At 35.6% G+C, this 12,925-nt stretch overlaps 2 protein-coding genes across 3 annotated transcripts in view; both read right to left on the reverse strand.

The window, feature by feature from the left end:
* Positions 1-12,925, reverse strand: part of LOC112053154 (rotatin) — a 45,589-nt gene that overhangs the window by 9,985 nt on the left and 22,679 nt on the right. For both annotated transcript variants that reach the window (XM_052881837.1, XM_024092468.2), the window contains exons 23-25: positions 5,449-5,560; positions 4,326-4,548; positions 1,768-1,940 (exon numbers count right to left, since the gene is read on the reverse strand). In XM_052881837.1, coding sequence (XP_052737797.1) covers positions 1,768-1,940; positions 4,326-4,548; positions 5,449-5,560 — 508 coding nt within the window. The remainder of the gene's footprint in view (positions 1-1,767; positions 1,941-4,325; positions 4,549-5,448; positions 5,561-12,925) is intronic.
* On the reverse strand, positions 9,125-12,710 carry LOC112053173 (probable cytochrome P450 6a13). Its single transcript, XM_024092497.2, has 2 exons — positions 11,037-12,710; positions 9,125-9,893 (listed from the first exon to the last, which is right to left on the reverse strand). Exons 1-2 carry the CDS (start codon positions 12,349-12,351, stop codon positions 9,730-9,732), a joined length of 1,479 nt encoding a protein of 492 aa, XP_023948265.2. The 5' UTR covers positions 12,352-12,710; the 3' UTR covers positions 9,125-9,729.

Below are 12,925 nucleotides of genomic sequence, written 5' to 3' on the forward strand. Positions count from 1 at the left end.
GGCAAATATAATAAATATGTGTATGCCCTGAAAAAGGGTATAAAAGACGAACAACGAGCGAGGCCAAGGAAGTCTGAGTGAAGTAGTGAGCAAAACAATACACAACATAATAGCAAAAAATCAATTATTCACTATTTATAATAACTATATTATAATATTTATAACTTCTACAAAGTATACGCCTATCTATTAAAATTAAAATATAATGTACAAGTTCTGAAAGTAAAGTATTTCTGATATTCGTATGATGTACACAATCGCATAGCGCACTAAAATGACTGTGTTTTGAGACGAGAGAAAGATAAATGTAGGCTGATAGTGGCGGTGTATGATAGCCCAGTGGATATGACCTCTGCCTCCGATTCCGGAGGGTATGATTTCGAATCGGGGAATGCACCTCCAACTTTCCAGTTGTGTGCATTTTAAGAAATTAAATATCACGTGTCCCAAACGGCGAAGAAAACATCGTGAGGAAACCTGCATATCAGAGAATTGTTTTAATTCTCTGCGTGTGTGAAGTCTGCCAATCCGCATTGGACCAGCGTGGTGGGCTATTGGCCTAACCCCTCTCAGTTTGAGAGGAGACTCGAGCTTAGCAGTGACCAGTGAGCCGAATATGGGTTGATAATGATATTGAATAATACATAGTGCACTAAAATGGCGTGTTGTAAAACGAGAGAAAGATAAATGTAGACTAATAGCGGCGGAATCGAAAACATCGCTATCTCTCGTTCATTGCAATGCGACGATATTTATCTTTTCCTCATCTCCACAATACTTTGTAGTGGTGCTCAGCATATGCCTACTAATTGCATACAATTTTACTGACATATTAAGTGTTTCTATTGCAAAAAAATAATAATGATTACTTATTTAACTTTCATCATAGTTTTAAAACGATTAAAAATAATAATACATGCATATATAGTGTAAATTGGATAACATGTCCTAGATTATTATACATTTTTTATAATTTACCTATTTAAAAAAATATTTCCGTTCCGTTATATTGACCCTTCCTTCCCTTCAATAGGGTAAATATATTGGTCATAGTATCACGTTCTATTTGTTGTAATAGATAAGATTTTCACTATCTGTTGCAGTACCTACTCGAGTTTGGAACGTCAGTTATTGATACATAAGTAAATAAACAAATCCTACTAACACAACATCACTATAGCATTATCACATTTTTCTATTTTTAGCCAGCACTGGGACGTTACAAACAGAAATCATGTAATATGTAGATGAGTAATAACTCATATATATTTGTAGATAAACTTAGAAATTATTGGTAAGGAAAAGTTGAGCTATAAAACTGTATCTATAGTGCGACACAAAAGAGTAGAAAATAAATGAGGGCGCTGTAGTCCCTTATTGTCTTTCATAGGGCAACCCTGTGTCATCCACTTGGGATTGCAACTACCTTGGTACTAGATAATAATAATTGATATTTTTTTATTTTCTATACATAGATATATATTTTACATAAGATGATATTTCAAAAATAATATTACTATCTAAGCAGATCCTATTTTAGTGTAATTAATTTTTTGGATTTTCCTAATGTTAAACATACTGCATCCCATATCACTAATATAACCTCTACCATCAGACAACTAACACAAACTCTACCACATTCAAACCCGAGGGCTAGAACAATGATGAAACAACTGTATAAGGGCGTCTTATGTTAGACTCGGATCTTGGCTTAGAAGAACGTTAATAACGACGTCGCAAATAAAAATTATGAGTCTGTTTACTTACCTTCGTCCACGAGCGTCAAAGTCAAGGAACCAATAAGATTGTATAGACAATCTTTGGTGCCCGCAAGCGAAGATCTCACGCACTTGACTAGCGCCGACGCGGCGAGCGCGCGGCACGTGGACGCATACACGCGGCACACTTCCGATACCGACCCCCCAGTCCAAGCTGCACATCTGAAAATAAAAACACACAAATGACCCCTAATCATCCCCCTCGATCCCTCGATTGATTGGGGTCCCAAGGTGCTGGTATAGCAACCCCGAACCAGTAAGCGCAGTGTTGGTCGACCACCCACCAGGGGGACCGAGGATATCAAGCGGTTTGCAGGGAACCTGGACGCTGACGGCTTGAGAACGTTGTGCTTGGAGGTCCATGCAAGAGGCCTATGTCCAGCAGTGGACTTCTATCGGCTGAAAATGATGATGATGAATAATCCCCCTCGATATAAACCAGCTGTAGATAAGCTGGTCTTATATAACGAAACGATTCAGATAAGGAGCTACCGTCTACATAATTGCAGTTCAGATTTTGAAAGCAGGTATTAAAGTCAGTTGTGAACTTGAAAGCAGCTTACAAGTTAAACTGCTTTCAAGTACGACATGTTTAGTAAATAAAAATACATTGTCGACAAATAGCAGCGCGGGAAAAGAGCGATAGAAAGCGATATTTTCGAGGCTGCCGCTATTGATCGACAATATTATATCGTTTCGTATTAACATTTTTTAATAACATATAGCTAATGTTACTTGTTTATAAATTAGTTGTTAAATTAGTTTAATGGCTGACCCGTGAAAGCGTAACAAAGAATTTGACTTTCGCATTTATATAATATAAATAGGTATAGATGGATATATTAGAAGTATGAATACAATATTGATGTACATAACTGAAATAAGGCAGGGAGGTAGTTTATAGTTAGTAGTTATATATAAGTCGCGGGCATCCGCTAGTTATGTATTATATCTTGCACTTTATTGAATTCTCGAAATTCCATTATTTCAATTGCCACTTCATTGTTTATCTATAGAGTTCTGATACGCTTGCAACTCCTGGAATTTTATTGGATTTATAATGCAATTGCAATGAGAATTTTATTTACCATGCGCTAATAAACAAAACATAACTGGAATGTTTTGCATGAAAATTTTTCTTTAAATGGATATATTAAAATCCAATTAAATTTCATCTTTTGAAATGTAACTACAACCAGTGGCGTGCACAGGGTTTTTAACTAGGGTATGCACTATAGGTGCAAAATGAAAAATTCCTATCGCAATATAGCTTCGTAATGAGTTCTTAGGGTAGGCAGGGCATTTTTGCATCTATGGTGTGAACGCCACTGACTACAACGCTCAATTTATTTCTCTGATTGTGTGTGTAGATTACTTATTGCAACGGATAGCTTCACCGAGGGTTTTGAGTAAACAGAGGCAGAATGACATGTGAACCGATTTTCATGCGATTTTCACTAATAGACAGTGTGATTAATAAGGAAGGGTTTGGAATATAATCTTAATATATAAATGCGAAAGGTCATTCATCACGAAATTTCAAAAACCGCTTGATGTGCAAAGCTGAAATTTGGCTGGGAGGTAGTTTATAGTTAGTAGGTATCAACTAAGAACGGATTTCGCGATAGGGCCGGATTAAAGAGGTCTAAGGGCGGACAAAATCGCGGGCGTCCGCTAGTTTTGGATATTCCTTGTTTATAGATCTACAAAAAAACGTCCCTATGGCATACATCCATCGTTTTAACTTAATTATTATAAAATGATCATATACAATCCGCTAGTACAGTAGATATAAACCACGTGTTCGTTTAGGACAAAAAAAGAAAACAAAGGAACCTTTGTTATATTTACAACGTCAATTGCATTAACCGCTTGCTTCAAGTGACTAATAGATATAAAGTAATCAATACATGTTTACAGGCTGTATAATAAGCTATCAGCATGGGCTTATTCATTGCAGTTTACCTTATAAATTGTTGCTTTTAATTACTTACATGTACATAAAATACATGGTTTATCTATTAGAAGTAGTTAAATTATGTAGTTTATTTGTATTTACAAACTAATTTCAATATTAATCTTAAGAGTGACAAAAGTAATATAAAATACATTAATTGACTAAATACATAGTTAAATTGATTTAAAAAGCCGTGGTTGTCTGTATTTAAGCGATCTTTACTTACTTGGTCTTAGTAAATATTTCATCCATACTTCAATGAGCTATAGCCCTGTGAATATGACCTCTGCATTCGATTTGGAGGGCGTAGGTTAGAATCCGGCCCAGGACACGCACCTCCAACTTTTCTGTTCCAACAATTCTCATTTCACAATGTTCGTTCCCATACTCCTCCGAAACAGCTTGACCGATTATTATTCTCGTTAGGGTAGGTGTAGGATAGGGGTAGGGTTATGTAGGGCTAGCTTGGATAGGTAGGGGTAGGGTAGAGTAGGTGTAGGGTGGGAGTAGGATAAGGTAGGGCAAGGTAGGTGTAGGGTGGGAGTAGAATAGGATAGGATAACAAAACTGTACTTTCGAACATAAATTACCTGAACAACACTCTGTATAGACCTCTTTCGTTCCACGACTGCACTGGTGCACTCTTGTATGCGGTGACATTGTGTAGAGCATCCGCTAAGGCTGCGACCAGGGCTGCAGTTGGCGGCGGCTTGTTGGATGGTAACGAAGGTGACAGGTTCATATCGCCGCTCTTGTGCACTAGAACTTCTAGTTCAGATCTACGCTCTAATACTGACAGCGGTACGTTTGGCTCTGAAAAGTAAAAGTTAAACTAGTTAAGAAGGTTAATAAATAATAATAACTAATGTGTCTGTGTGTGCATCATCATAACCGCCTCATAGGTCGATAGGATGAACTTGGAGCTTAGATCTACCATACTTCTCTAATGCTGAATGGCGGGCATAACTCAATAATGTTTGAATCTCTAACGATCACTATCAGATGTCACGGCTATACTTTCTGCCCGAAGCGCGGGGATGTTACACTACCGACCTCCTAACTCCGTACAGCCCGAGGACAACAATCCAAGACCTTTTGTGTTCAGTTACGAAAAAGGCTAACCTGAACCAGCTGGAAAAACTAGACAAATTATCATGGACCGCGATAAGTTTCAGCTAAAGTTGGGATATCGTTTCGACTTGTGTTTTATGTCACGTACCTTCAAAGCAAGTAGGCAAGCTCACTCCTATTTACACCATCCACACTACTGTCAGACAGACATAAAAAATATAGCCTAATATGACACAAATAAAGAGTCTTTTTAGTGGTAAAAGAATTTTCAAAATCGGTGTAGTAGATCCAGCGATTAGCCCTCGCAACACCGGAAAATTTACCTCTTTATAATATTTGTCTGTGTAGAAGAGAAGATTTTCTAAATGCCTGCTTTAGTGAAAGGCTTCGTTAATAGCTAGTTCTGCTATAACCCTACTACCAAGCGATTTCGTGCTTCAATACAAAGTTGCATAGAAAACAATTATGATAATAGTTTAAGAAAAATTATGAAAAATTTTAGCACTTTAGTGCACACATCACATAAAATTATAGGCAAATTAAAATTGTTTTAAAAATTTTAATCTCTGTCTCCACTCTAACACCTGTGACCAACACAGTTGTACCACACACATAATTATTTTTTAAATAATGTACTCTTACCTATATAATTTTTACACTCCGTTGTCTCGTTGCAGAAGTCTATAAAAATGTGCATACATTCTTCTATGAAGTTTGCTTCATCGAGAGCTTGAAGAACTTCTACTTCGAATACCTTGAACACAAGAAAATTCACACAAATTAGGATATCCATAAGAAAAATTTGGTTATGGATGCACGCCATATTTATGGGGTCGAACTCAAATAAAGAGTGAAAAGTAAAAGAAAAAAAAGGGAACATCAGGAAACGTATAGAAGCGTTCGAAATGTGGGCGTTTAGACGCATGCTGGCTATAAGTTGGACTCACAACGTGACGAATGCCGAAGTTCTGCGACGCGTCAATCAGAAGCATGAACTTTTGCAGACAGTCAAGACGAGAAAAGTCACGCATCTAGGACACGTGCTACGACACGAGAGATACGAGCTTGCACAGCTCATCTTAATGGGAAAGGTTGCTGGTAGAAGAGGCGTTGGTCGCAGGAAGAAGTCTGGGCAGAGAAACATCAGAGAGTGGACCGGGATCGCGAGCGCCGCACAATTATTTCCCCTCGCGAAGGATAGAGACGAGTTCAAGAAACTGACTGCCAACCTTTGCTAGTTGGAGAGGCACCTTAAGAAGAAGAAGGACTCAAATCCGCAAGATCTTAGATTCAATAATTGGACCCAGTAATTGGACTATTGACTGGTAGTATGCGCCAAAATTCTAGTCCGCTCTGGAATTTCAACACGTCGTACTTCACAGTTATAAATGTATTTTATAGCATATGCCTCTTGACCGGACTCAAAGTTGAGCGCATGCCATACTTACTTACCTTTAGTTTAAGGAAACAATGGTCATGTTTTTTAAAAAAAATACGTTATATCCTTTACTTGAAAGGAAAATCATGCGTCCCCACTTAACATACATCGACACAATACAAATTTATAAGGAAAAATACTCAAATAGAAAGTAGGGCAAAGATAAGGAAAACCGCAATTGCATAAATACATGTAATAACTATTACAAAATTAAATAATATTAGTGTATTTATTGCAACGTTGCATGATATGGACCCTTTTCCAAATTGTATAAATCTCAATATACAAGGCATTCACCCCGCTAGAGCAACGCCAAGGATAACGTGTGAATGGTTTCTTGTTAGTAAATAAATCCGCTTATTTATTACGAGATGCATTTTAGTGTTGTTTATAATTTAATGTCAGCCACTGACGATCAAGTAATCTCACATGTCTTTAGCGCTAACGGCTTAAGAGCCGTTAAAACTGATCGTATGTTGATCACGTTGACATCATGCCGATCGTATCGTATCATAATGATCTATAAATAATAATAAGTTAAAAGCCAGTGAGTACCTACATATTATTATAATCATCATCAACCTATTTTAATGACCCACTGAAACGCAAAGCCTTATGCAATAAAAAGTTTAAACCCACCATGCAGCTTTGATTCGATCAGGTGATAATGTTCGACAATTTTAAAATCATCACGATCAAATTTTATTGATCATGGCCTGGACTACCGCTTAGGTAAAACTTTAAAGTTCCGACTTACGAGTATACATAGTGTATACTCGTAAGTCGGAACGTCGCGCGAAAAACATAACCCTTCTTGCAGTCGGGTAATAATAAATAGGCGAAAAATGTTAAAGGTAAGATTATTTAAAAAAAAAACCTCAACTTTAACAGCAAAAACATTGTAAGTAGGTATAGAATACGCTCGTTATCTCGTAACTGTTTTGCATTCAGAGTCCACTTATCAAGTACAATCATTGTTTCCGATAAACACGAGTAGGTAGGTAAATGAAATCTGAACTTTTAACCTTTTTCTTTGATAACAGGTTAATGATATCGTAATTATTATTTAGCGAAGATTACTAGCAGACTCCCGCGACTCCGTTTTCGTGAAAATCTGTTTTTCACAATTCCCGCAGGAACCATGGATTTTTACGGGATAAAAAGTAGCCATGTTCTGCTCTTAGATCCTAATTATCATTGTACCAAAATTCATCTAAATCCGTTCAGCGGTTTATCCGTGAAAAGGTAACAGATAGACAGACAAACATACTTAGGGTTCATTTACACGAGCAGCAACTGCTACCGACGACTGTAGTCGACTACGGTCGTCGGTTGCAGTTGCTGTTATATATATTTATGTATAATAATAAATGAATGAATATAAATTTCATATTTTAATTAACATCCATATTAAATTTTATTGGAGAAAACATTACAACTACATTAACGTCATTGGATTAAGGATTGGCTTCGGATCTATACTCGTATAAATGTCTTACTAATATTAATAGAAGACTCAACATTTTTATAACGTAGAGTCCTGCACTGGCTATAACATTGCAATCAAAAATTTTATTTATATCATACAGAGCATGAGCAGTTATAATTTTGTTTCATTGTCTAGGTGCGAATGATTTTTGCATCACTTCTAAAGCCCAAATATAGAAACACTTGTTAGTACCAACTGTTTGGAGGCCATTCTATACATTAGGTAGCTAAATACTTAATTTTACTGACCTTCTGACTCTTATTATAAATTGTGAAATAAGGAACTGGGCATAATAATAATTACCTACATAATTCATTGGGATTTGTTTTTCTTCGTAGTTTGAAGACCATACCTAGTAGTATATTTTGAGATAAAATTAAAAGAGAGATATACGTAATCTAAATTAACATAAAGTAAAAGGCGAGGTATCTACCACTACTAGCTACTAATACATTGATAATCTACAAACCGAAAGGTGAAATATAAGCTTAACAAACATACACACGCTGGCATTTAAAATATTATTTCGAATCTTCTATAAGTACTTATAATAAAACTGTTAAGTAGGTACATGTCAAATTCTGTACATTGAAAATATTTTGATTATTTTAGTTGGAGGGCATTACATAATCGATACTGAAGACAAACACATACTTTTTGTCTATCTGTCTGTCTGTCCGTATTTAATGTTTACCAGGCACCACGCTGAAACTACTAAATTAATTTAAATGAAACTTGACACGATTTGATTTGAGACTAAAATACGAAAATCTTATTACACGAAACATCATAATACGCGAATCTTTTTGTCGCGAAAATTAAATCAGAAGGGGGTGAAACAGAGGTTGAAAGTTTGTTTCGAAAGTCCTTCATTTTTCAAGTTAAATTTGTAAAAATTTGTTTGTTCAGAAATTCTACCCCTAAATTGTTAAAAAGGGGTTGCAGTTTGTTTAAATATAAATGTTTTGAGTTATACTTTTGTAAAATGATTACTGGACTATTTATCATACTTATAACATGCGAAAATATAAATAGAAGAGAGTGAAATATGGGTTGAAAGTTTACATCGATTTCCACGCGGACGAAGTCGCGGGCGTCCTCTAGTATTTTAATAAAACGCGAACGAAGCCATGCGGCGAAGTTTTATATGCGAATAAATGTATTAACAATTAAAACACACTTTTTTACTTGCCGTCCCTTAGCTATACTTATTGAAATTGAAATGTATATTAATCTTATACCAATAGTTAAACATTAGATTCCAAGTCCACTCTGGTAAAATAAATATTTGAACTGTATTGCAGTTTCTTCTTCATAATATTTGCTTTAACATTATACACACAACTGTGCAAATAAGATCGTAAGAGGAAAACGAAAATTAAAACAATATGTTCAAGTGTGAAACTTGAGCGAGTTATTTTTGTGATATCTTTTTAATTTTCATATAGGTACAACAAACTTACTCATACGACATACGTATTTGTAAATTAATTTAAACGTATGCAAATACCATCATAAATATTTCTACACATAGATTTGTAACTAAAATTAATATGGTTAAGGTACATTTTCAGTCCCAAAATTATAATTACATCAGTTTTAAGTGAACTTATATGTAGAATCATATCGACGTACACACATTCAATTAAAAGTTCATTTGACATTATATTATTTACATTGTATTATATTTCTATGAGAATCTTCAACAAAACAAACACGTAACCGATAAACATACATATCTACATAAAACCTATTATTAATATTACATTGGATTACTATCACTTGATTAAATCATAAACTAAACCAATTATTTGAAAAATGCGAGATAAGATTACACTATTCCAACAAACATTCGATAGGCTACAATACTGAAATACTAAAGCGTAGATGCTACTAACATAACAGGAGATATAAATAAAATCTTCAAACAGTCATAGCAGTGTCAAACTATCAATGAGACCACCAATAGGATAAGTTGCTTAAACTACGTAATCATTTATAGAGGCCTAAATCTAAGCCAAATGCTTCCTTTGTTTTTAAGCATCACGCTTCTTGTATCGTACTGTATGGTTGGCGTGGTCCTAGAGCATGGTTCCACGATAAAATTGTCTAATATAGTGGCGAGACCGGCCACGACCATCAACTGAGCGTATCGGGCTCCTGAAAACAAAGCATATTTAAATTTCACGTGTAACATCACATCAAGCGTCATTGTTTAGAAAATACTGGCATACAAAAAATGATTGCACTGATTCAACCAAGAATAATAAGCATGAGTACTCCTTATACTGTATTGATTCATTAGTTAAATTCTAAACATATATTGAAATTATTATTTGATATTATAATGTACTAGCGGAGCCGGTCAAGCTTCGTTTTGACTTATGAGCACTTCTTCCTACCCTACCCCTACTTTACCCCTATTCTACTCCTGAATTCGTTTGTTAAAATAAATGTGATAAATGACGAACCGCTCGACCTAAATTGGTTTGGATAGGTGAGCCCTTGAGTTATAAAATTACAACGAAAAGTGGCACTGATTTTTATATATATAGATCGGAAAAACTGCAAGTTAAAGTTCATGGTTGTAGTTAGTAAAAGTTTTTTGAATACTCTTTACAGAGCACAGTTAGATCTTATCGGAATTGGAATTTTAAGCAAGACAAATATCACAAGAATCTGGATATTTACAATAGCATATAAACTCGTATTTTCTATACAGTAGAGTTTATACTAACCAACAACATTCTTAAAATCAAGTATACCCATTCAGTTAATAATGAACTTTGTATCGATAACAATCGAAGTTAATAGTCAAACTACTGGTCATTGACCCGCGTTATAACATAGTGTTATTACGAATCCACCACATTATCTATAACAGTTTGATCGAAAGCAGATATCTACTTAAAAAAAATCTCAACATTGCAGAAAATTTAGGTCAGATACTCTTGAAACATCGATGTTAATAAAAAAGAAATTGAATTTTAAAAAAATTAAGAAAACACGTGAGTATTACCTATTTTCGATCGGACAATATTTTAAATATAGATAAAATATTTGTATTAATTTACAATCATATAGGTATAATATATTATGTAATGTATTTTTTTTTTCATTTATTCATTCAACATTCTCACGCCTACTAAATTGTTTAATAACATCTTTGATGAGGGGTTTAAACAATACCAGTGATGTAACCAAAACAATGCCGTATTTTTCATAACAATCGAGTTTTTTAAAACAAATAATTAGGTAGCTATATTTATTTATTACACCAAAAGTTTAATAAATAATATTTACCTGGGCAACTCCTTGGTCCATCTCCGAAGGCAAGAAATCCCCTTGGATTCAAATCGTCTTTAAATCTATCTGGATCAAATTTCTCTGGTTCTGGGAAATGCTCTGCATCTTTTTGGATGCAGTGAATAGGTATAATAACCGCTTCCCGAGCTTTCAGCTTCAGATCAGTGCCGGGAAGTGTACAAGGTGCTGTGCACAGGCGTGAGGTCAAAGGCGTCGGAGGATGTAACCGAAGAGTTTCCAAATACGTTTGGGCTACTAATCGCATTGCACATACAGCTTCATAGTTTAAACCATTATTACGTTCCAAACATTCTTTTATTTCAGCCCTCAATCTGCTTTGCAGATCAGCGTCTTTGGCTAATTGGTATAAAGAGAACGATAGCGTTGTCGAAGATGTTTCGAGCCCGGCTAGCATAAATATAAAGGAATTAGATGTTATTAATTCATCTGTCATAGGAAATCCTGATTCTGACTTCTGCACATTTAACATGAGCTGCAGGAAATCACTTCGCACGTTGCCAGTAGCTCGCCGCTCTGTTAGCACTTGATTGATGATATCAGTAAAGAAAACTTCAACGTTCAACGAGTATGTTCTAAGATTCAGGAGCCTGAACAGTGGTGGACAAAATGCACGACAATACCGTTTCAATATTGTAGCGCGGTCGGCTTTGAACATTTTTTGGGACATTACTAAAAACGGTGACTGTTTATTATTTAAAGACCCCGGGTCGACTCCAAATGCACAGCTGCCTATAATATCAGTGGTGAATCGGCACATTAGTTGTGGAACTTCAACATCATCTTCAGATTCTTTGAGAAGAACAGTTTTTAGCGTATTTGCACAGTCGGCTATCAAAGAAAACATAGCTTTCATTTTAGCTGAAGAAAATGTCGGTGTCACAATGCGTCGCATCTCTTGCCATTCAGAACCGCTCATGTTAGCCAGGTTTCGTAAAAGTGGCTCCCGCTGGGTGTCAGTCGAAACGGATAAGCGATCACTGAAACTGCTAAAATTATTCGATAGCACTGCTTTTACAATATCTACATCAATTAACAATAGAGCCGGCCTTCTTGCTTGAAAAATGCCAACATATTTCTCGTTGCGATATTTATCGTAAAAAAATTGAAGTGTCTTCGTGTAACTTTGACGCATCGTCAGCGTTGCACCGAAATTGCCGAATATAGGACATGGTTCTCTGTAAGGCACTTTCTTGTAATACCAGTACCTCCTTCCCTTTGTTGAATAGTGGAAAATTGTGAGTAAGAGCACTAACGAAAGTAATGCCACTAATAATATGACAGTAACACACATTTTCACTTATTATTAGAAAACTTCTACATATATAAATATAAATTAAAATACGTTCGAACTCTGCACTATAGTTAATTATTCCCGGCGTTTTATATGGTAAACAAAGCGGCACGCGCGCGCGGTCGAGTTCATGTGAGCGGCGCTAGCGGCGGTGACGGTCAGAAATCGAATGAAGTATGAAGTTACGAACAGTATCGCTGGTGAGCGTCAAGATAAGCTCTACGCGTAGCTTCAAGGTCGTATATGTTGACGTATAAAGTCCGTGACTTGCATATACCCTGCGTGCTGACTCTAAGGGCGTTTTTTCACATTTTGATAAGAATGGACCCTAAGAACATTGCGAGAGAGTATTAAGATATTGCTTAAACTAAATAAGCTGCAACTGTGGCTGTGCAAAGACAAATCAAGATGAAATATTTTTCTGCGCAATTCAGAAAATCCGAAATCTAACTGAATTAAAATTGTTTCAATAAATATTTAAACTATGATAATCCAGTGATTAATAAAATAGATAAATCAGTTATTACTAGATATGCATTATTATTTATAAAGGGCACATCACATTCACAACATT

Source organism: Bicyclus anynana, chromosome 5, assembly GCF_947172395.1.
Source record: "Bicyclus anynana chromosome 5, ilBicAnyn1.1, whole genome shotgun sequence".
Taxonomy (NCBI): Eukaryota; Metazoa; Arthropoda; class Insecta; order Lepidoptera; family Nymphalidae; genus Bicyclus; species Bicyclus anynana.

Excerpts from the sequence above, each read along its gene's own strand:
- LOC112053173 (XM_024092497.2), bottom strand. The coding sequence starts at position 12,351 with ATGTGTGTTACTGTCATATTATTAGTGGCATTACTTTCGTTAGTGCTC. Across the intron at positions 9,894-11,036 it reads TGGACCAAGGAGTTGCCCAG|GAGCCCGATACGCTCAGTTG; the intron begins GTAAATATTATT and ends CTTTGTTTTCAG.